The 26,072-nt window shown below is 30.1% G+C and overlaps 1 protein-coding gene and 1 non-coding gene across 2 annotated transcripts in view; both read right to left on the bottom strand.

Moving 5' to 3' along the window:
- Positions 1-2,331: 2,331 nt before the first annotated feature.
- LOC134716139 (armadillo-like helical domain-containing protein 3) overlaps positions 2,332-26,072 on the bottom strand; it is a 28,219-nt gene continuing 4,478 nt past the window's right edge. The window contains exons 5-27 of the mRNA XM_063578930.1: positions 25,403-25,483; positions 24,521-24,628; positions 23,991-24,083; positions 23,235-23,309; positions 22,063-22,149; positions 21,459-21,515; positions 21,082-21,125; positions 15,467-15,527; positions 14,298-14,344; positions 13,697-13,772; positions 13,191-13,266; positions 12,465-12,566; positions 11,668-11,726; positions 11,209-11,274; positions 10,674-10,743; positions 10,021-10,081; positions 9,499-9,587; positions 8,783-8,868; positions 8,195-8,321; positions 7,065-7,140; positions 6,851-6,929; positions 5,955-6,071; positions 2,332-4,476 (exon numbers count right to left, since the gene is read on the bottom strand). Coding sequence (XP_063435000.1) covers positions 4,384-4,476; positions 5,955-6,071; positions 6,851-6,929; positions 7,065-7,140; positions 8,195-8,321; positions 8,783-8,868; positions 9,499-9,587; positions 10,021-10,081; positions 10,674-10,743; positions 11,209-11,274; positions 11,668-11,726; positions 12,465-12,566; positions 13,191-13,266; positions 13,697-13,772; positions 14,298-14,344; positions 15,467-15,527; positions 21,082-21,125; positions 21,459-21,515; positions 22,063-22,149; positions 23,235-23,309; positions 23,991-24,083; positions 24,521-24,628; positions 25,403-25,483 — 1,830 coding nt within the window. The 3' untranslated portion in view covers positions 2,332-4,383. The remainder of the gene's footprint in view (positions 4,477-5,954; positions 6,072-6,850; positions 6,930-7,064; positions 7,141-8,194; positions 8,322-8,782; positions 8,869-9,498; positions 9,588-10,020; positions 10,082-10,673; positions 10,744-11,208; positions 11,275-11,667; positions 11,727-12,464; positions 12,567-13,190; positions 13,267-13,696; positions 13,773-14,297; positions 14,345-15,466; positions 15,528-21,081; positions 21,126-21,458; positions 21,516-22,062; positions 22,150-23,234; positions 23,310-23,990; positions 24,084-24,520; positions 24,629-25,402; positions 25,484-26,072) is intronic.
- On the bottom strand, positions 14,613-14,718 carry LOC134717370 (small nucleolar RNA U13). The gene has a single exon (XR_010107300.1). It is a non-coding gene; the product is annotated as a small nucleolar RNA U13 (small nucleolar RNA).

Genomic DNA, 26,072 nt, shown 5'->3' on the forward strand with positions numbered 1-26,072 from the left:
ATTTGGGATAGACAAGTACCGTGCCACGTCTTATCTCAATATCTCAAAAATAAGAGAAAACACAAACGACTCAACGTTAAAATGCAACACACACATCAACGAACAATAACATGAATAATATAACAATGGCCATCTTCCTGACTTGGTCCAGTGGCAAATATTTCATGCATATTCAGGACGAGAACAAGTTCACAAAAAATACAATAGGTAGGTTGATACAATAGAGGCCATCTGGGATGATGGTCGGAGAAATTTGGACTGCCACTGGAAAAGGGGGATATATTGGATAGGGACAGAAATTTAGCCTTGCAACATGTTGTAAATCATTTTTAGGTTATGAAATACACTTCTAATATGATTGTATTCAATAATCTATGTTTAAAAGTCACTAAAATGTGTTAATATTGAAATTTGAAGTGTTATTCAGTCATTACATGTGTTATTCTGACATTCGTGTTACTCACTTGTGGCCATATAGTTATCAGTATAGTGGATTACTGCCACAATTGTAAAGAATCCTTATAAAATATTTGTAAATCGTGCCACAGATTAAGTATTTACTTATAAATTACACTGCACAATTAAATACCTATTTTTTTAATTTTTTTTTATGTAACATTTACCAGTACCTTACAGGAAATACATTTGTGGTGTTGAACATATCTATAAAGTAAAGCAGCCTAAAAGGAACATCATGACCGAAGAAGTTTTAACAAGTGTGGATTTTTTTAAACATTCAAAACCATCTTTAACTTATTCTGAAATGGTTGTAAATGGTGTTTGCAATCAACAGAATGTTCCATCAGGCATCTGCCAAATATCTTTCACATTCTTGTGTACATGAATTTGGATACTCATATAGAAAATTGGAGACTTTGCCTGTTGAAACTCGAAAAGATTATATCCAGCTCTAAATTGATAACTTTGTTGAATTTATAAGCAAGAAAAAATCCAAGTACTTAACATTTTTTTATGAAAGTGGTGTAATAAAATCATCTGGCAATAGAAATTATGGAACTTCAGTCAAAGGTTTCAGAGCATTTGATTTACAAGGATATGCTTCAAATGCAAAGTATACAATTAATCTGTTGCATTCAAGATTTGGTGTGAACTATTTCAATGTTATTGATGGACCATCTAATAGTTTGTACTTGTTTGCCTTTGTAACTATTTTGATATGAGCGTCACTGGTGAGTCTTATGTATACGAAACGTGCATCTGTCGTATTAATTATAATTCTCATACCTTTGATAACTTTTGAAATTGAATATTTTTTTGCTGAGGCTATTGATATCAATAAAGATAAACTAGCTAATGAACATCAACCCCTGTTTGTACCTGGAGACACAATCATTATGGACAATTGTGCTTTTCACCATACACATATAGTCAACACTAACTTACCTCATCTGCTAAGACCAGCTGGAATTACCAACTATATCAACTCCCTTACCACCCTTGCCAGACACAATATAAAACATATTCCATTTTAATTCAAAATTTTCGTAACTAAAAATAAAATAACATTTGGAACAAGGGGGCAGCGAAAAAAGTCATCAGTTATAATGTATTGTAATGAGTCCTTTTAAACTGTTCATATGAATGTACAATAAATAAATGGGTTATGGATTTTTTTTCTTCTTAAAAGAAGGCATATCAAACAAGCATCAATTATTTGGTTGTTTTTTTAAAACAAATTCTTATTAAAAAATTTCTTCTCCCTGAATCATATTTTTTTTTTCTTCTTCAATGTTTTTCAGTAATAACTATAACCCCTCCCTCAGAATTTAATGGTTTTTCCCTTAATAACATAAATTTCAATAATTTTATACATGTTGATATGACGTTTAATACTTCAATATGTACTTTCTATATGTTCATTAACTTCAAGTACATTTACAATATATACTTTCTGAGACACAGACCTAATCAAGATATAATTACCGACTACTGATCCATGAAAATGAGGTCAGGGTACCATGAATCTTACTGGACAGACATGCACACCTTTAAATCAATCCATAAACCTAAAATAGTTTTCAAATAGTATCTGAGAAATACCTTAACACAAAAATCTAATCTTGACCATGTAATTGAGTTGAGCAATATCATCCCTTTCTAAATATTACCACTTTTTTGTGATTTTTCTACTCTTTTTCTTTCTACTTAAAAATTTTAAGAGATCTTAAAATCCATGAAATAAAATTGAGAATGGAAAAGGGGAATGTGCCAAAATGACAACAACCTGACCACGGAACAGACAACAGCAGAATGTCACCAATAGGTCTTCAATGAATGTATGTGGATGGGGTATTATATTCAAAAACAGTGTAGTAATAAAGACATTTATTTCCAAATAACACATTGCATCTTTTAATATTAACATCAATCCTCTAACCAAACAACAAGTAGGTACCTATATATATAACAACAATATTATAACATAAATAAGATTATTTATACATCTAAACAATACTAACCAATAGCATACAAACATTTAGCTATCAATCACTGTGAATTCAGAATTTTTTGTGTGCATTTGTTATGGTGATTGTCAAACAATGGACACAAATGCCATATTTATTACGATAATTTCAGAAAAATGATGCATATAAATGTAAACAATGCATTCATCATATAAAATGCACATTTTAATTGTGTGATATCTATCACGTCACTATTTATTAAAGTATCACAAAATGTCTAAATAAACAGAATTTTCAACTATCAGTTCTTCCATATGACTAGTATATCAATTTGCAGTTACCCTTTTAAATTATTCTTATGATTTGTGTCACTTATATATCATGATACTTTGAATTCACAAACTCATCCCAATCAACATCTGATATTCAACAAGTTTTATAAATAATAATAGGTCTCTTACTTTAAATATCTATTATCATGTGTTAACAAAAAATATACAATGTCATACTCACAAAATAATGGAGTATTGCTCACTCTTTGTCTGAAATTCTGATTAAGGAACTATTTATATGGTGAAATTCTCACTAAGGAATTATAAATTTGGAGACAATAGCTGAGTTAATATTTACATGGGGACAGGGGTGATCAATAGCCTTGATTACCCTGTAGGGTTACCCATGCATGGTCATTACTGACTGAAGTAAAAAAGCATCCCATAGTAAGGTCATAATTGAGAACATGATGTATAGAAAATAAAATAAATATGATAGATGCCACATGTCTACATCAAATTTGTCTACATATTTGTAATAACACACATTGTTTAATACAAATAACTTTTTGTTTACCCCTGGCAAGCACAGGAAACAATGATAAAACATAACTTGTTATAAACCCACAGTAAACAGGTAATTAAGGAACATAAACTAAGGAAAATGAACTAAACTTAGTAATTAGTAAGAAAGGTAAAAAATTCCCACGATATCTTCACTAAAATGTCAGAAATAAGGTTAAAAGATAACAGACATGAGCAAAATGAATAGACATATATGAGACAGCACCCAATTATGACATATCAAACCTGACACAAACAGACAACTAATTATATGACAAATGCCACAAGTAAAATATGAATGCATTGTTTTTAATGGAAATAGTGTCACTGGATGGTCAACTTGCTTGTTATCATTGTACACATCTGGTGAACTAAGTTAAATAACCTGTCCTCTTTAAACTGGTCAGTCCAAAATTTTTATTTTGTAACTTCAACAGTGAAATGGGGTTAACGTTATACTGCATCATCTAACTTTTTCTTAACTTTCATTTTCCAAAAAATCAAATGATAAGTTTGATTGTTTGCGTATGATGTCAATTTCATCAAACTTGGTAACATCATAGTTATCATTTTTTATTAGTGGGGGAAGTTCAAGAAACATGGAGAAAACTACTGATGTTTGGAATAATAAACCTTGGCAATCCAAGTCATTTCAGTCAAAAGAAGTGACCTGTATAGTTGCAGAAGTATCTAAAAAGAAATGAAGACAGAAACAAATTGTTTTTTTTCTTCATAATTGCTTTTAGAGAAACAACAACATTTTGCAATGATATTGTGTACCCAGATATTATCAAAGAGATAATTGTATCAGTCTAGTATATCTGTACTAATCCCAATCAAACTTTACACACCAATTACAATCTGATCTTAAATTATCTTATCCTTTCTGATTTGTGCTATTCTCAACTATTTTACATCATAAATATTTTAGGGACAGGGCTAAAGTTCATTATTTACGCCTTCTAATAACCAACAACTAACTAATGCCTACAGTTTTGTTATCTTAAAAAGGAACACATCTGAAAGACTAGCAGAATAAATCATACATTATTATGGCTGTGTTCATATATTTGAAGGTATTATATTGCATTAATATGGCTTGGTTCCTGAAATTCAGTAATTCATGTAATGGAAGACAGGCTATGAAGAACTTCTGTCTGTGTAGTCCAGATACTGTTTGTTGTTTTCCTTACTTCTACAGTGATTGATCTGACCTACAAAAGAAAATACAAATTGATTAATATAGATACAAGAAAAGAGCAGATATTTATTTCTTTAACTGCTGTCCACAGAATATTTTTAAAAACAAGAATGTGTCCTAAGTACACAATTGCCCTATCCACGCTATCATTTTCTATGTTCAGTGGACTGTGAAAATGAGGTAAAATCTCTAATTTGAAATTTAGATTGAAATCAGAAATATCATATCATAAGGAACATGTGTACTAAGTTTCAAGTTGATTGGACTTCAACTTCATCAAATACTACCTGGACCAAAAACTTTAACCTACCCGAACAAAAACTTTAACCTGGAGTGGGAAGAACGGACAGACAAACTGATGGATGAACGAATAGACATATACACAGACCAGAAAACACAATGCCTATAAATTGGGCATAATAACATATCATACTATTGTAATGAGGATTCCAATTTTATAATTTATCGTCAAGTTCATTTTTAGATAAGAAATGAAATAAGCTAAAATTATTGAGAGGTTATGGAAAAAAATAAGGATTCAGAGCATCTGACAAAAATTCCTTAAAGTCATCTCATTCCTACATCCTTAATAGTTGAACATCAATCTGAATCTTGACTTTTATAGTCTTCAATAATGTTTTTCAGGTAGTGATTATCCAAATCACATGGCTATGTGTTTGATATTTATGACATTTTTAATGAGTATGTGGTATAGGCTTGGCTCATTGTTGAAGGCTGTATGGTGACCTATAGCTGAGAATTTCTATGTCATTTGGACTCTTGTGGAGAGTTGTCTCATTGGCAATCATACCACATCTTCTTTTTTATATTCTATACATTTGTATATCAAATTGATACAGTTTTAATTAAACACTGTTACATTTGTTTTTAAATCGTTAAGCAGTTCCATGTTCTGAATGCCTAAATATATGATCAAATTATGCATACTTTCCCTTAACATGCAGATGGGACAACATCCCTAATGTGCCTCGAAATGAGGAACTCAAAAGTCACGTGTAAAGAAAAAATCTCTGTGTAGTGATATTGGACATGTTTCTATTTTTAACAAATGACTGAACTTAATTATTTGTGGTGATTAGGAAAGTAGAAGAACATAGAATAAATGTGTAAAAACTATGAAGCTATTGAATGTGTTCAAAGTATTAAATTTTCAAAGAACTTATTGTGTTAAAAAGGGGATATTTTACCACAAGGAGCTGCATCACAAAAGGATGTTCGGGGTTTGCTAATTTACGGAAAAAGTAATCTCACTTCGTACCCCTAAAATTTAACCACATATGTGAAAATGTCACAGCTTCGAAACGAGCTATCATACATATCCAAGTTTACGATATGGACTGAGCTACAGGAAAAAACGTTACCATTATCGCCTATGTAAAAACAATTAAAGATATTGAGCCAGATATCTTAAATGGAAATTTCTAATTTTTGCATTTTATTGCTGAATTGAATTGGCTACAAGAAAGTTACCAGCTGTGTAAAGTATCCCATTTCTCTTGGTTTCTCTGAATATCTATCAAACTGATCTAAGTTGTCCTGTAGTTTCAATGTCAAGGTATCATAGTTAGCTCTAACTACTTCTAACACCTGCAAACATAAAGTAGACAGTACTAGAATGTGCTTACTAGATTCTTATGATGTCCAAATGTTCAATAAAAGAAGTTTTATACCAAAATTTAAATTTATTTTGGTAACTTAAATTAGAGACTATAAATGAGGTAATCCTAAATAAAATATTTTACACTAATTTTCAATGCAATTTGAATGAAAATTATGTAGAAATAAAGTTTTAATGTTATTTAATATTAAATAAGTTCTCAGATTCTCAGATATTTTCATTGAAAAAAACCGGGGTACCTAATTCAATTTCATGCATTTATCAGACAACAATTATAGGTAAATGATTGATATGAAATATAGCAATATATTTTCAAAAATCCCTGTGAAAATAACAAAAATATTATCAATGATTTTTGTGATTATCCTGTTACTAACACACACATCCTGGAACTTACATTCAAACTTACAAAAATTGTGAGTTTTGTGATTATCCTGTTACTATCACACACATCCTGGAACTTACATTTAGAATTACAAAAATTGTAAGCTGTTCTTGCTTCTCATGTAGCATTTGGAGTTATCTCCCTTATTCCTGTGGCAGAAAATTCAAATATCTGGATATGTATTTAGGTTTGTCAAAAATTGAACCGGCAAAAGGATTTTTCTTGATCATGCAATTTTGTTTGGCCATATATTTTATTCAGAGCTAGTTTCCCTGTAATGCTTCTGGCATATTAATAAGGACGTCAGTATATTAGGCCCAATAAATTATGTACACAAGTTGTTAGACCTGAATAATAACATACCTGTTCTTCAGTTAAGGAAGACAATTGTTTGGCTGCAGACCAGGCATCTACTTTTGGAGTGAAGTGATTGACAATGGCCCTGTAAATATACAACTGGTTAGTATAAAATCACAAAAATAAATGCCCTATAACTGGCTAGAAAGTGCTTGACTTGACACAAATATGTTGGTTCACTTTAGTAAATAAAATATAACCTATAAGTATTTTAACCTACCTTATATTAACTAGATGATTTGTCAGTCTAGCAGCAGAATCTTTACTCTCACCATCATTGGTTGTGTAACGAAGAGCTATAACAAGGGAAATAAATATTATCATTCAGTTTCAAATTCACATTGGTAAAATTACAAAACCTTAACAGTTCAACTCAAACAGTGCTGTTTGATAGCTAATCATCTAAACTCATATAGTAAGGTGACATATGACATATGCCATATTCTTAATACATTGATTGTAATGGGGGTTTGAAAGTATTTTTATTAAAATTTGATCAACAGTGGTTATTTTAGGCAGTTAGCCTTAACAAATATATAAAATAATCAACTAAAATTTTATGAATGGCAGGGGTAAAATAAATGTGCCTTCTATTCCAAACGCCTACATTTATTTTAGGAAATAGCCCACCTGTTGACGCTCCCCTTCCCCCCTCCCCTATTCCTGTCAATTATTTTCATCATCATAGAAATCACACTTCTTTTGGGACAGTAACTTGTTCTTCTAGTTACAGGTGTTTGTTACATGAGCTGACTTGATCCTTAACTAAAAGGAATGTAATAAACGTCTGTACAATGTAACATAAGAATAGCAATGGGTCCCAAAGGTGATCCAATGAAAAGGGGAAGACCAGAAGATCAATTCAAAGGGAGGTAATCTAATGAGCTTCTTTGAGAAGAGGGTAATTGACAGTTTCTCTTATTTTAACTAACAGTTGTTCTAACTAACAGTTGTTTTAACTAACAGGTATTTTAAATAACAGTTATTTTAACTAACAGGTAGTTTAACTAACAGTTATTTTAACTAACAGGTATTTTAACTAAGTTATTTTAACTAACAGAACTTTCCTGGACCAGTTGATAATCAATTGAGGTTTCTTGTTCTTGCTCCTTAAAAATTGAGTAATGACACCAAATTTTATTGCTGTCATTGAATTTTCTCTTTTAGACATTATGGAATAATTAAAAAGATTCTACTGCTGAATCTCGCATGATACAATATTTATTTACTCTATGCAGATGTTTATTCTTATGATTCCATACTTCATTTTTATACTTTATTTAGTTGTAACAGAGGTGATCAGCATACTCATTCCGTGAAATAAGCTCATATTTTATCAGAAAAACTCACCCATTGAATAAATATTATCAAATACTTGATGCATTCTTATAATTTCATAATACAGTTCATCATAGCTGTTTGGGTTTGGCAGAAATGTGTCTCCATATGTGATGAAGGTGTTAAAAATATTCATTATCTGTAATGGAACAAAACATAAATTACTACACAATGGCTGTACTTTGAATAAAATTTTGAAAAAAAAACAAAAAAAGAATATAAATAGACAGCTGGATTCTTTAAGTCCAGTAACCAATATCATACAAGTTATATTATGACAAAAGGTGAAATAAGAAAGAACTAGGAAAGTATTCTGTTTCTCTCATTGTTTAAGACTGTATATTTGTATATAATTGCTTACATCCACTTTATTTGAACTCTTGTGGACAATTGTCTTATTGACAATCATATCACATCTACTTACTTTATACTGTTTGCTTGCACTTGAATTATTTCACATTTGGTCTACAAGGAATTTCATGGATAAAAGATGAATATCAAAGACATGGAAGGGCTGGACAAATGCTCCTACAAAGTTTGTAATATTGAATAATAATCTTAGGCTGGGATGAATTATCAATTAGATTCAAACATATTTACCTTAGAACTCAGATGGAATATATTGTTCTGTCTCTTTACCAGACTGCCTTCATTTGACAGAATGAACTTCAGTAAGTTAATCAAAGCTGTAAAATCAAAGAAGAATTTCTAAATTGACTGCAGAGATAGTACATGTGTATATAGTGTCAAGGAACAGTTATCTGTGTTTTCCTTTACTTTATATTGATCATTGTTATCACTAATTGATTGTTTTGTATAAATCTTTAATTTTCTATAGAAAAAGAGAAGTATATTTAAGTAAATTTTTCTAAGTCTAAGGACGATAACTCTTCATAAAATCATTAGACTGGAGCAGAATTTGAACTTGATAATTTGTAATTTGTCATGATAAAACTATATACCGATTTTTTAATCAATATCTTCAAGCATGACGAAAAAAGTGCTGAAAACTTTAATATAATTTGAGTGACGAAAAAAAAGGGAAAAAAGATTTGCGGGACAGACAGAGTTATTTCTCCCTGTCCAATTCAATTGTTAAACTTAATATAAAGTGCACAGAAGAATTTCATAACTGTTGTGTGTAGTGTTGTTTGTATATGCATTTTTTTTCTTACCTTTTCTAAACTGGTAATCTTCATTAAAAATTAAAACATATGAAAAATAGTTCAAGCAGACATCACATTTGAAGAATTTGAAGGATTCCTCCTATAAAACATTATATTGTCAATACCATAGAGGTAAACAAAATATCTTACCAGTCCATAACTCTTTCCATGGATACTGAATTCTGACTCTACATTTCTTCTGGTAACACAGCACCCTATGTGTAATCCCTAAACATTTTCTGTCAATACAAACAAACATATCAATACAACAATCAACTCTATACCAAACTTAGAGTCAAACTGGCACTAAATAAACTAAAAAAATCGCATCTGACTGCTTAAAAAATCATTTGCTATTTAATTTTTTTTTTACTGATTTAAAATGCAAGTGATGAGTAATTTATTTTCCATTACAAGATTATAGAATTTTTATGCACTTGCATTAACATGCACAAATTATCCATAATACATACATAATAAAAGAGATGCAAGAAAACTGTCAAGGACTTCTCTATGTGAAATTAGAGCTATTATGACAATATGACCTTCTTAAAATTGCCCTAGTTGTTTTCCAAAGCATTTCATATTGACTAGAAGTTGATTGCTTGTAGTCCATTTGCAAAAAATTTAATGTGTATTCAAGAAAAGAGGAAAAGTGACTTTATTACTTACAGATATAATTCTAATGGAAATGTTTTCATCATGTGACTCATTATAAATTCAACCATTAAATCTGAAATATAAAATTAAAAAAGATGTTATACTATATACTTTAATAAAATGGGAAGGAAAGGGGATAACACATGTTCAAAGTTTAAAGTATAACAACTGATTTCGTGCACCATAAAATCATTGTTTCTGATCAACTGTAAATTAATGAATTAGTCTGAGTTCTGAGGTTGGATCATTTTCTGAAAATTTTCTATGATCTCTTCTGATGTCATTTCAAAATTGATTAAATTATACCATCTTTTTTTTTTTACACATATAGTTATAACAAAATACTGAACTTTCCACTAATTGCAGTTCCAAACAATGTCAAGGACTTATTCATTTCACTTTTTTTCATCATTAGCATGATCCTATCAAACGTAAGATATGTGGTTAAATTGCCAACAAGACCCACCCCATCGTAAACAAGGAACATGGACATAAAACCATTTTAGTATAGATTTAAAGATTCTATTGGTGTTAGTATAGAGGAAAGAAACCAAGTTAAAGAAGACTTCAACTTGAAGAATCAATTGGCAATGCAATACATTGAAAATATAAATGAATGTCAATGTTTTTATGAAGCAGACATAATGAACCTACAGTAAACTAACCTAATACTGCACATACTAATGGTCTTGATGAAATATCCTTCTCTACTTTCATTTTCCTATGTCTCATGGGCTACAAAGAAGTCAAATCATATGAAGCTATTCAACATAATAAAAATAATTTTGATAATAGTGATTCTTTTAAATATGTTTCCAAATCATCATACATTGTTAATAAATTTTCAAACTTTTTGTATGGATGTAATTTTAGACCACAAGTTGTATCCTTGATTTGAAGGAACAGTCACTTTAATTATCTTGATGTATTGATTCAAATAACTTTAATTATTAATACTTATTATATCAACTATCATTTAGGAGCTTTAAATCAGTCTGCTGGTTTTCTCTTTTGAATTGTTTTACATTTTGTCATTCAAGGGTCTATAAAATTTTCTCACTGTGTTGAATGCACATTGGTGGCCTTCGGCTGTTGTCTGCTCTTTGGTCAGTTTGTTGTCTCTTTGACATATTCCCCATTTCCATTCTCAATTTTACATGTGTACAGAAAACTATTATAAACCATTATTAAATAACATACCATTCTGTGTAAAGGAACTCTGAAGTTCATATTGATGTCATGCATCAGTGAATTAGCATACTGGTCCTAAAAAACAATATTGTAAGATTAATAGTTTAACATGACATACAGTCTGTTTATGCTGTCATAGAAATAATTGTGGTGAATGGGGATATTTGAAGATACTTTACAACTGAAATTTGCTACAAATAGTTGGCCCCTGGATGATGCTGATTTTACTCAAGAAATCTTCAATAAGATCTTAAAAATTTAGATAAATCTATTCGTTAATCTTTAGTTTTTTTAATCTATTCTGTAGCCTCAAATGTTGACATCACTTTTCAACATATTAATTATCGTCAAATTTTCATATACATCATACATGGTAAATTCATAATAAAATAAACCCATATTTTGGTATTTTATATATTAGACCAAGGATTATTTTCTATTATGATTTTAAACTATACCCTAACTTACCTCAGATATACAAGTTAAAATAATTAAACATAGTTTGGCATTGTTGTGTTGTGTTTCATCTGCAATGAAGAAAAAATCAAATAAAAAGATCATGACACAAGCACTTAAAGATACTTTTCTATTTATATTCTTTGGCATTCCATTTGCATTAATGTTACATAATTTGGAAGGAATTTTTGTATTTGCTTATGGTAAACAATGGCTGATGCACTTTTGGACAGATGGTACTTCAAATAGAATCTTTAATATGAGAAGTGTGATAACTGTAACAATAATGAAATACAGGAAATATTAATGATAGTGTTAAGATAAGAGTTTGAGGTAAAATAACTGGCACAATGACTCTTTCATGAACTTTGGAATGATTCAGTCTGAGTAAATTTAGTGGCGGCCAAAGTATGTAAGGTAAATCACAATTGACATTTAAGGTTTTTGCTCCTCTGGCAAGCATATTTTGTGGTTTTTTTTATGGCTTCTTAGGTTGACAAATGTGAAGTTTTTTATTCTGTTATGCATCTAATACTAAGTATTAATGATAAGCTTAAAGTCTGATGGTCCAGACACTTGCATATAGTGTGTTGATGCTAGGGGTAATTTTCAGGAAGAAGCATTCAAAATACCATTTATAAACACTGGGGGAAACATACTCAGGCCATTTAAAGAGCGCTATTTCTACTGCAACATATTGTGGAATGATTTGCCAGCCAGCAAGTATGTTGAAAAGTTTTTTTTATTGTTGACACGTTCTGATATCACTGAAAATCAAATAAAATGAAGTCTAAATAAGTAATTCTGACCTTTGGTATCTTGGAGGACTACAGAACTATATTCCAGGAATGTAACCAGTAAATTTGTGGGCTGACATGTTGGTTCTAACAATGCAGGATCTGTTTTGGGCACTAAAAAGATAAAGAGATATTCAATAAAAAAAGGTAAAAGATCGGAAAAACAAAGATCATATATTTAGCAATTTCTTATACATTTTAAACCATCTCTTCATAAAAATATGTAGTTCCAATTTATTAAATGATTTAAACTGAATAAAAACTGAATACTATAACTTCAGAAATTATTGCGAAAAATGCAACAGGGTTGTCATCCCAATAATAAAAACTTGCATTTGGAATTTTTTTATATGAATCAAACAGGATTCTTCTGATTATCGAAAAAAATTAAAATCGCATTCAAGTCTAAAATGACAAAATCGCAATAATAAATGCATACAATAATTTCTGAATTTACAGTACAAAATATATCTAATTTTTTAGACACAACTCACTGAACACTCAGAAATCCTTTATAAATACTGTAATGAATATACCCAATCCCAACATTTAGGTGAACATATTTTAAAGACTACCCAGAATGCTTTAGATACTGAAAGGTAATATACATTGAAGGTTCAGCAACCATGTTAAGTTCCTATTCTTTAAATGTCTAAAACTTTCATATGACTTTTACTACACTAATTAAGAACTTTTTGCATAATGGAATTCTTGATTATAATAGATATAACAACCTACCTTGATTGAGTAAAGGATTTCCAGGTGAGAGTACAGGTGATGATGGGGGTGTGGCAGGTGTTGATGGGGTATGAGTCTGAAAGAGGAAAACAATAGATAAATAGTACAGCAATATTTCAAGGACTTTGAAGTTAAATTGTTTAGAATAATTATATGCTGCAACAGAACTGTAATTATATTTCAAAGCTGGTACAATGAACAGTTGTTCAACCTACAGGGTCTCTCAGTTTGCTCAAATGTCATTGTCATTGGGATCATTACCCAAAAGGCTAGGATAATATAATACAATTCCTGAACTGATCTGATAGATGATAAATTTTGCATTTCAAAAATTTATATCTACACTTGCTTTTCCAACTCCAGAAACTATTTGATTTAGTTACACAAATGAAAATTATCTTTAGAGATCATAATTTACAAAGGATGTCAGATTGTTCTAAAAATAAGTAATGTGATCAGTTCACCAAAACTGACATCAACTATTGTCTGATCTATGATTAACTTACATGAGTAAGAGCTGTAATGAAATTTCTGTTGAGATGAATAGCTTCATACAATGCCAGTAATATTGAGTCATTTGACCTGCAATAAATACAATTATTTATGGACAATCTGTTATAAGATATTTCATATACATGTACATCTATAATTTATATGTTTTAACATATAAAAAATAATGTGTGAAAGATGTTGACAAACAGGAAATAAACATTGTACACAAATTCGGCAGGGAATATTTCATCTCAATGATTAGGTTCCAACATACTTTTGCTCTTTTGATAATGCTTGAACAGTATCCTAATCTTAAAAGTATCAGATCCCTTTGATGTGACATTCAAATAACATTCAGAATCACCTTCCTGTTTTGTGTGGACAGTTTCAGTGTTTATGATTTCCTGACAGCCCATTATATCTAGGTCTGACCTTGACGCTAATTTTATTAGATTTCTCAGTCCTAAAATAATCATTTTCATATCAATGGTTTAAACTGCTTTCTTAACTTACATGTACTTCCTTCAAGATAACAAGCAACATAATTGTTCTTAACCGACTGACCCTATATTTTTTTTTATCAAGAAACCCTGAAACACATTCTTTTTGTCTTACCTAACTGCAGCAATTTGCTTTTCATCTGCTACAAACATGTTGCCAACCTAAAATAAATGTTTTAAAATATAATTATATTTTACCACAATTGTGCAGCAAGTGTACCTTAAAAACAATTTGTTTGCATATTGTAATTTCTATTCAAACTATTCAACTCAGTCAAGTGGATAGTTTACTATGGAAATATATAATAGTGTAAAGTTGCTAAGCATAGAATAAGCTATAAGATTTTTTTCAACTAGTTAAGGGAAATGGGCTGAAGACTTTAAAATTAGTTTATTAAGAAGTGCTGCACTTTGTAATGTTTCCTTGGTTATTCAGATGGGGAACATGCCTTCTGCGTAACAAGTTAGAAGGAGACATGTCTCATGCAGTCACATGATTACCCTATTCATCATTATGTATAAACCAGGAAGGCCATTACAAATCAGCAAATGTTTGAAAATATTATCTATACTTAGCACATATCTTACTGAAATAGGTGGAGAATAAACTAACAACTAGCTAAAAACTTTAAAAAATAACTACAAACTTTAGAAAGTTATATTTTTCTATAAAATAGAGATATTTTAAAGTAATTAATACAATTATTTTTGAGGTTTTGACTTGAAAATTCAATTTATTCCTTTTTTTGAAAATAAATCAAAGGGAGATAATTAATGTTTAAAAATTGATGTTTGACAAAGATTGTACATATAAACAAGGAATTGTATGTTTAAATATACAATTCTTTGGTATAAATTAGATCAAATATCAAAAATATTATCTATTTTCAGTGATAACAGAAATGTTCAACAATATTAATACTGGTTCCTCCTTCTTTTTAATGAAAAAAACCCACTTAAAATAGATTTAAATTTAAAATTATGTTTTGTGTTGTTGTTGCTATTAATAGCACATTTGATTATGTCCAAGCTCAAAATTAAACTGCTAGTAATATAAAAATAACTTGTATAAAATTGCATTTTATATGATGTTTAGTTAAACCTATTCTGCCCTGCTATCATATGGCTATTGAACATTTTCTTTCACTAGTTAGTAATTCAAATTATAAATAACAAATAGCAGCAAAAATTTGTAGTTGTGTTGAAGCATTATTTGAAACTAAGTAAAATAGAATATTTAAGCATACCCACTGTTCACAGAGTAAAATAGAATTATATACCCACCATTGAGGCTAATGCTGAAAACCATCCTCCTTGTGGCTCTATGTTCCGTACAGCAAAACTCCTGCAGAAGTAACAAAATTATCTTGGGACTTACGTTTTTGTTACTGTCTGTCCACTATTTCACTCTCTACTCATTCCCCTCAATCAGATGGTGTTTTAACTTATTTTAAATGCAAAATAATTCGGTTCAATAGCTTTAAGAAAAACTCATAAAAGATTTAAATATCTGCAAAAATTAAAGATTACCCTCCTTAAAAAATGGTCTTTTCTCTTGCATGTCTAGTTCTTAATTAACTCTTGTTGAAATCTTATGTCCCTCCTAAGATAGAAAACTCATACAAATGGATCTCTAATCACTGAGTCAATTGGCCCCTGAACACAGTTATTTTGTAATGCAATGCTTTTGGATAATAAAACTCAAATTAAAAAAAATTGCACCTGCTCTATCTCAAAAAGATTTTCACAGTGTAGTGTACTTCTATCGGGACAATTAATTACCAGTAATATCAAAATTATAGAAAAGTCTACCACCTTTAATTTCAAAATATGGACAACTCTATGTTAAGGGGGTCTGAAATTCAGTTTCACAGCTTCAGACATACCAATTTTTTGCCTTTTTTAACCTGTACCAAATTACTACTATATATAAAGATTCTGCAGCAAAATATTTTTAACCTGTAATTTCATCCCGTAACTTTATATTTCATGCATAATATATCAAGAAATAAAACAGGACAGTGTATGAAAAAAAATTGCAAGTTACACATTGTTCACACTAGGGCTTATATTTGTAGACAACAAAAACCAAACAACGATTACTCCTCGGACCAATTACAGAATTGGCAAATAGACTATATATAGCTACCAGTATTAAATGGCCTCAGTTCAACTAAGTTTTTTTATTTCAAATTCTTACGAAGTTATTTGCATATCATAACATCTGCTGGATAATAGGAAAGGATTTGCCTTTATCCAATCACTTTGTTATAATGTATATATATAGTTTGAACAATGAAATTATTTAACTGAATAAATGAATGAGTGTATAAAAAGAAAAAAAAAACATTGTAAATCTATGACAATGAATATCTGTTAAAAGTTTTATCCTTGTAATATCAAAATCAATATACAAAATAATGGCAAAAAATAATTCAAAACTCTCAACAAAGTCAATATCAATCGATCAATATATCATCAAATAATTCTAGTCATTTAAATGTTTACCTGTTATTTATAAACAAGTATGACCTTGTAAGCTGACATTTTGAAATAAAAAATCTTTTATACATCTAAATTCTAAAGCTGAAGTTACATTTTATTCAATGAAAGGTATGTGGTTGATAGAAAAATACCCGGTCATTTTATTTGGACAATAAAGACATTTACCTAATGATTCTTGATGATTGATAACAAGAATGTTTTGTTATTTACAAAATAATAGTACTTTCCCATTGATTCTATGTAATTGGATATTTTATGATTATGCAGCTTACATTGAATTGTCATATAGTATAATCCATTGTTTCAGACGTCTTGTTTTTTTCTTTTCAATACAGGGTAAAATATTTTGCCACATAACACCATTTTTTTAATTTCTTATAAGACTTCAATAGCTCAGTTACCACAATTTAAGCAGATCCTAGATTTCTTTTCCTTTAATTTGAGGCAGAAAAAATACCAATGCAATGTATAAGTCCAGGTCAGCATTTTCCCCTCTGTTTTTTAAAATTAAATTAAATACTGTAAATTCAGAAATTATTGTGTGCATTTAACAGTATCTCAGAAAGGATAAGGCTCCATAACCTATCAATATTTTAAGCTTAATTGTTTCTGCATTAGTGAACTTCTGACTTATAGTATCAATTTTAAATTTTTGATTTTTTTAATTTCACCTAAGTTCATAAGAAGATTAATGTATTATGATAGCCAATGTGACTTCTATCAATCAAAGTTCAATTGATATGGATTTAATCAACTTTAGGTCTTCATACAGCCTCCTATAATGATGTGGAGGCATCAACCAATAAACTGTAAAGAGATCATAAGCCAAAATTTTGCATAAGTCCACAAAAACCCTGGCTGTTTTGGCTGGATGAGTGTTAAAATATTCCTGGCAAAGCACATTTTAAACATAATTCCTTTTTAAACTTTTGAACTTGGATTTTTTAAGAATCAGAATTAAAACAAAACTGGTGAATATGAAATCTGTTCTACAATGGCCTAAAAAAGTTTGAAGCTAAAACTGCCTAAATCCACCACTGACAACAATCTAAAATCACCATAATACCTTGAACGTGTATGCATACTTTGGCAAAATTTTGCGGTTGCAAGTAAGAAAAACATATATACACAGAAATATTAAATAATGATAAAAAATAGTAAACTATCCTTTCACTTGAACCAGTATTTCTATCTTTCATTGAGAAAAAATCTAACCTGGACTGTTTCCTTGACCGTGCAATGATGAAATAACCAACCCAACCTCGGGTAGGGCACTTTCATGTACTTTGTGGGAAAGTGAGTTAAGGATGTTTTTGAACTTCGATTATCACAAAAATGTTTATGAAACCACAATGTAACAATTGCCTTTACTTTAAAAACAGCCTATAATATTTGTCGTCAAATGCCTCACCGCGTTCGAAACCTTCTTTTGAAGTATATTTATAGAACTAAAAGAAACCATCCATCAGTTGATTTGTAATCACGTTGATTCTGTTTAACATGTTTAACTGTTTTATAAATATACTTAGATATAGGAAGATGTGGTGTGAGTGCCAATGAGACAACTCTCCATCCAAATAACAATTTATAAAAGTAAACCATTAAACAGATGGAATGCAACAACATTAATATGGTAGCCTCAACAGATACTTTTATTAAGCTTAGGACAATCCATACTTTGCAAATTTGAGGGGGAGTGCATGCCCACCTTGCCCTGCCTAAATCTGTCCCTGGTACCATATAAAACATTGTCTCTAAGGTGACGTTCAGAGGGAGTGTGTTGGGCAGGGGAGGGGGCTTTTTCAATATCTTTAACTTGTAGTTATATTTCATAGCAACAATTAAATCTAAACCATGAAGACCTAGTTACAAGAGTTTTAAAAATAACCTATTTTTGTATGTTTAGGTCATGGCATCTTACATAAACAAGATGAAAATGAATATCGAGGAACAGATAAAGCTGAACATAATCACATGTATATGTGAGACCATTTGTCTTATGGATGGAAGAGTTATACTCGGTGAAGGAATCGGTTATGTTAACCTACTTACTGCCGATGGCAAATTTATTAAAAAGTTACCTATACCTGATGAAGCCTGGAGTACCACACAGATCAATCAAGACACTATTGCACTAACTTTTCCTCAAAAGAAAGTCATAAAGTTCTTCAACATGGAGAATGAAAAAGTTACCAAAGTTATCCCATTTGACAAACCATGTAATGGACTATCTTTCTCAAATAATTCTTTGGCTGTAGGTTTGGGTAAAGATGAAATCTGTATCATAGACTTGGATGGAAATACACTTAAGACAATAGAAATCGTGAGTACATCAGGACCAGAATACCTTGTTTACCGTGATGACAGAGTTATCTTTAGTGATTTTGAAGGCAAAACAGTATCCTGTTTTGATGAATCTGGTCAACAGATCTGGACATTTGACCAGGATTTAGAAGGACCAGCAGGACTTTGTATAGATACCTATGGTAATGCCATAGTAGTAGACTATTACGCTCGCAGAATAATAGTAATATCAAAAGATGGACAGGAAAGTAAAGTACTTGTTAGCGAAGAAGAGGATGGACTAAAAGAACTCAGATGTGTTTGTTTAAAAAATAATGAGTCTAAAGGTTATATTTGTCTGAACAATAGTGCTACAAACTTGGCAAAGTTCAGTTTATCTTATGAATAAAATTGGTTATGATAATATTTAGGTATATATAATGGAAAACAGGAATAAAAGTGCACTAACAAACAAATAAAGGATCCAAGTACTTGTTACAGCCAGTGAACAGCAAAAGAAAATATAAATTATTCTCTTTCCATCTTTCCATCAATTTCCTGATGGAACAACAGAACATGAAGTTTGGACAACATAATAACACTAGAACATTATGTTGTTAGCACATATTGTAAACAAGAAAGTTCCATTCTGATTCAACTTGATGCTCAGTGCTCCATTCTAACTGATTAACTTTGTATCATAGTTTTAAGGAGTAAAGAAAACCATTTACTTGTCATTGGGTTTCTTGAGTTTTTTTATTATGTGATTTTATGGAAAATCTATTACTGAAAATAAATGAGTAATGTGTCCATGGGACACAGATATACGGCACAACATGTAAAAAAAACCTCCCCCTTTTTTACAAAATACTCAGTCACTCAAAAATGAAATTTTGAATCATCATCAAAAAGTATACAGATCTTAAGATTAATATAACAAAGACATGTGTAAAGTTTGTAGCAATAATCATAAATCGATTTTGAGATATGGCGCGACATGTAAAAAAAACCTCCCCCTTTTTTACAAAATACTCAATAACTCAAAAATGAAATTTTGAATCATCACCAAAAAGTATACAGATATTCAGATTAATATAACTAAGAAGTGTTTTAAGTTTTAAGCCATAATCAAGAATCATTTTTAATACAGTGCGGCATGTGAAAAAAACACACTACTGTTTTAGTTACAAAGTGCCGTAAATCAAAAAGTTTAAATCTAATTTTCACCAAAAAGTATACAGATCATTTGACCATCATAAGAAACAACCATATTAAGTTTCATGAAATTTGGATAAGTCTTTCTCAAGTTACGGAGCCGGACAAACGGACAGACAGACGGACGGACAGACACCGGACATGTGTATACCATAATACGTCCCGTCGAAATTTTGACGGGCGTATAAAAATGTTTGGATAGGGACTTTTTTCTGAGTAAATTTTTTTGTTATTTAACTTTTTACATGTCAATAATACAACACATTCAAAGTATGAACCATGACTGAATAAGGGGGAGAAAAAACACTCTCCATGGAAATGAGATGAGCCATATATCACTGGCCCTCCAATAATAGTTCCCCTTTACCTAACCTTACCACAAACTTATACATCTAAACTAAAAAAAAGTTTCAATGTCAATAGAACATGACCGAGGGCACAGAGTCATATAATCTCCATGGAAATGAGATATGTCAATGTTTATACTGTTGGTTTCCCATAAACTGACCTACTCACATATCAATACATTGTTGACACTAGAAACAGCATACCTACGACTTGCATTTATCACTACGTCTAGACAAGACAAAAACTGGATACAAAGCAATGTTATACATCAGTTTTATTGCTATATTATTAAATTCATAATATAAAGGAGGCAAAACCATATGTTCCCCTTTCAAAATTGGTTAATGGCAAAGTCAATGATTTTACCAAGTATATATCAAAATACTTTATAAATATTGTGTGTCAAATGCACTTTTTTTATTTACCTTCTTCAGGGACTCAAAACCAGATATTTGAAAAAACTTGAATGTATTGATAATTTATGAGGATCTATATGACTAGGAGGTACATAAAAAGACTAGCCAAAAACTATCTAATAATTTACATACCTATTGAAATCAAACAATGCATTATGGACCACTTGTGCATATCCCTGAAAGACAAAAAAAAATAATTCAAATATGTTTATGAAATTTTCCTTTAAAGTATTTCAATAGCAATTTACTAAAATGTAAATCTGGTGGAATGAACCACCATCATTTGTCCATGACATTAATGATACATGTGTATTTATAATTAATATTTTCATCTCCACCAAAAATTTTCACAAGAATATATCTCTTGACTTTACATATTTTTTTATATCAAATTATTTCAATACTTAGACATGATTTTTTTTGTTGAAAATTGTATATATGATGGGCACTAAGCAGGATTTGTCAAAAATAAGCATGCAGCATTATTGTTAAAAATTACTTCAACTCACTGTAAGAGCTAGTTCATCATCCAATATGGACAACTTTACAATATACTGATTTGCAGACTGAAATAAAAAAAATATCAATTGTTTACTTAATACTAAAAGCAACTAATAAGGTCTATCTTTCTTTTGTAATACCAATATTTGCACAAAATTATACTCTGGGCAAAGAAAAACTGTTCATCCTGTTACCTTATAAAAAGTATTAAAAAAAAATTTGGGTGTTAGAAGAATAAGAAAAATTGGTTTTAACATTTTTTTTCTTAGTTACACAATAAAACTTCAGAAATTTTTACATCTTTAGGTATCTTTTTTATAAAAATCGCTCATACAGTTACTTCGTAATAATTTTTTGAAAAATATTGATTTTAGTTGAAATGAAAGGACTTTTTGGGACTGGGAACTCACTTTTGTCCAATGACTGTACATTAAATATTTGCCACACAATATTTAGTATACAATAATGAATATAATGATGTAATGATGAAGTGATAAAAGAGATATGGCCTTTCACATCCACTTACAAAGGAAAAAAAACATACCACAAATGAAACAAAATAAAACAATTATCAAGCACAAAATTCTTTTACCTGTAAATAAATTGCCATACCTCATACTTTCTGTACTGTATGAAAAGTGTAAGAACTAACACAGTGTCATGACCCAAAATCTGTCTTAATGCAGCATTTCCTAAAATCTACAAAAAATTATTCAATATAATTATAAATTAATCTCTTTCCATTGTTTTTGTGTTATAGATTGTTTGCATGGAATGTAATACAATATTATATAAATAACACATAGCTGAGAGGGTGATAGAGCAGATTGAAACCCCAAGAAAACATTGTCAACCGCGGCGAACCCAAGGTTGACAATGCCTTTTCAAGGGGTTCCAATCTGCTCTATCACCCTCTCAGCTATGTGTTATTTAATTTATTATACTGAATGTTTTGTTATTACTGTAGATTAAATTTAAATTTAAAGACATCTTGTACATAACCATCCGTATTTAATAAAGCGCACACTTGATCAAGTGTCTAGATGAAGGGTAATAAAGTAAATTGACACCCTCGTATTAGCCAATCAAAATCTGGCATTTTGACATGAAGTGTAATAAAATAGGTTATTATGCAGTATTTAGAATAATATAAATAAAACCATAATATGGAATGATATTTCAATGCAGATTATAACTGAAGGATGTTATCTTTTAATTGAAATAAACTTATTGAGTAGATATCGTTTAGCAGATTATTTTTGTGGGGTGTACATTTTTGCTTATTTTTGTGGATAGAAAAAAATCGCCAAAACAAATTCCACCAATTTAACACTTGTGAAAATAACCTGCTAAACAGTATTTGAACTGTTCAAAAGATGTCTTTGTTGTTGTCTATTCATCATGAAGAACCAGATGTTCAAGCTTCATAAAACTCCATGAAAGTTTTCAATGGCTCAAATACTAATGTAAGCCTCTGTCTAATATTTCTAAATGTTCACCTCAAAAACAGTCAATTAATTTACCAGTAAAATAGCGGAAAATAAATTTAAAAAAAAAAGTTTAATACTGACAACATAGATGGCAGAGTTAAGGATCTCTTAGTATGTCTAGTTATGTTGACTTTCTTCGCTAGTTATACAAAAAAGGACCAAAAGCAGATAAGAATATGATTTGCTCATGTTTCTAATGGCACTCAGTATATATATTTCTTAGCTCTTGTATGGTGAAAATATTTTTGTTTTACAATCATGTAGTAAAAACAATATTAATTCACAAATACTTACCTGGATCAAAGATTCAAATACACTGTTGATTAAAATATATTCTAAAAGAGTATTCTGGCTTATGTTATCTGTTGCCTACAAAAGAAAAATCATTATTTTAGAGTGGCATTCTTTTTTATGTTCCTAATTTGATTGATAAATTAGATAATATTTGCTTCATGTCAAGGGGCAAATATTTCATGTATATTCAGATTGACACTACTAATTTGAAGATCTATACATATACAGGTTTGGTTCTTATCAAGTAATTAATGATTTTTTTAAATCAACATTCTTTGAAAACCAATATAATTTTGATCTTGCCAAGGTTTCTTGTTAAAAATGTCAGGTATTTTGTTTTTGCAGATCTAGTACCTAAAAACATTTTTTGACAAGAACACATAATGTATTTCTTGAGTTATTTCCCCTTATCTATGATTGTACAACTTAAACCTATTTTATCTGTGATTGTACAACTTAAACCTCCAGTATCAGGTAAACAGTTTGTTTTAATTACTCTTAAACCTAAGCGTTAGTTTACAAACTTTGTTGAGTTTTTCTTTGACACAGCTGTATAATTCCAATACCAAAACAACAGAATCAGAATAAAATAGCAACTATTAAAAATAATAGGAGTTAAAGAAAAAATGCTAAGATGGCACCTTCATGTACATGATGTATATACATTTAGTTTTTCATAAACTACTTTATTTCTACTATTTCAATTGATAGCATGTGCCACTGCTGCCTCAGGTACTTAAAATGACATCAACTTACAGTAGCTAAAACTTGTAAAAACTTCAAAACTTGGAGCTTTAAAATGACTGGATATTCTTCTGTTAAAATTCTGTTTAAATTCTCTACCATTTGCTGTAATAAAAGGATAAATTTAAAATATCAGAAAAACCAAGTATAATTACCCATTACATAAGGTTCGATTTGTATCTGTGACAATCAAATTTTACATTCCAATTATTTTTTTATTATAATTCAAAATATAATTAAGCCTTTAAAAGTACTAGACTTTCTCTTCGAGTTTCTATACATATAAATAAACAAGACATGTACAGTCTTTTCATGCTTTCCATAAAAAAAACCAATTTACAGAATTTATTATTGTTAATTCATTGATTTAAGTGATTTTTTAATCATTGCAGAAGTTTCAGCAGGATAGGTTTAGTAAATATAAAACCTCTCATTTGGTATTTTGAAGGCATTATTTGTCTGTGCATTTTCTTAAAATTGCAATAATTTATCTTGTAATTTTAAAAGTGAAAAGCTATCCTCTAACATAAAACTATATTTACCTGCATTACTGTCTCAGCAGAATCAAATCCTATCAGGATATTAATTACATCAAATCCAAAATCACCTACACTCTTCTTAAACACACCTCTGATCAGGGCACATAATGTCTGAAAAAGTAGCAAATACAAGTATAAATCACCTACACTCTTCTTAAACACACCTCTGATCAGGGCACATAATGTCTGAAAACCAAATAAATACAAGTATAAATCACATACACTCTTCTTAAAAACACCTCTGATCAGGGCACATAATGTCTGAAAACCAAATAAATACAAGTATAAATCACATACACTCTTCTTAAACACACCTCTGATCAGGGCATATAATGTCTGAAAACCAAATAAATACAAGTATAAATCACATACATATTAACCCATATGTTAGATACTTACTTAAGAAATTATCCTGAAGTATCTAACAAATGGTCAATCAATATGTGCAATTCATATCAGGTAAGCAGTATTTTTATCATTTTCTTGATTTCAACTGTCCATGAAGAAACCGTGGGAAATGTATGATGGATTGTCTTAAAGCCAGGAGATTTCCTGTCTTTGATTATACATGTAAATGACCTGTAGAACTCTTTATTTTGACAATTTTGTTCGATATTGAATTGAAATTTGTCTTTTCTTTTGTAAAGTATCTAGTTGTTTGATTTAGGTCAGTTTTTTTCCTGAAGTCCTCCTCCACTGATGAAAACTGGCAGTGGAGAGTGGCCATAAACACTGAACAATGAGTAAATGATTTATCTGTGTTTGGCCTTCTATAAATCTTTCTTTTTTGCTCAATTTTAGTATTGGATATAATTATAAATTTTCATTTTATTTCTATTTATGATATTTAATCTTACACTGATTATCAGTATATTTTTGTCTTACATGTAATGCATTTATAGTTCTAATGGGATTTTCTTCTTTCAATGCCTGTACAGCTTTATAAAACAGCAAGTTTAAATTATCCTGCAAAGAAAAATGAAAATAATTTAATTCTTACAAAATTCCATTCTAGAAAAAACTAGAGGCTCTCAAGAGCCGATCACCTGATTCTACCTAGGTTTTTGAAATCATATAAAAAAAATATAAAATTTGGCTATTAAGTAACAACACTTGGCCAACACCTCATTAAGAAAGGAACATTAATGCTATGTTTGGTTTCATTCAATTCAGTGGTTCTCTAAAAGAAGATATTTGTATGTATTTCCCATAAGGTCCTATGTTAAACTAAGTCCCCCCCTGGCGGCCATCTTAGATGATGGATTGGCTACAAAGTAACAACACTTGGTCAGCACCTCATAAGAAACATTCATGCCAAGTTTGGTTTCATTCCATTAAGTGGTTCTCTAAAAGAAGTCATTTGAATGCATTTCCCATAAGGTCCTATGTTAAACTAAGTCCCCCACTGGAGGCCATCTTGGATGATTGCTCGGCTACAAAGTAACAACACTTGGTCAGCACCTCATAAGGAACATTCATGCCATGTTTGGTTTCATTCCATTAAGTGGTTCTCTAGAAGAAGTTCAAAATGTAAAATGTTAACGACGACGACGAC

This window comes from Mytilus trossulus, chromosome 4 (assembly GCF_036588685.1).
Source record: "Mytilus trossulus isolate FHL-02 chromosome 4, PNRI_Mtr1.1.1.hap1, whole genome shotgun sequence".
NCBI lineage: Eukaryota > Metazoa > Mollusca > Bivalvia > Mytilida > Mytilidae > Mytilus > Mytilus trossulus.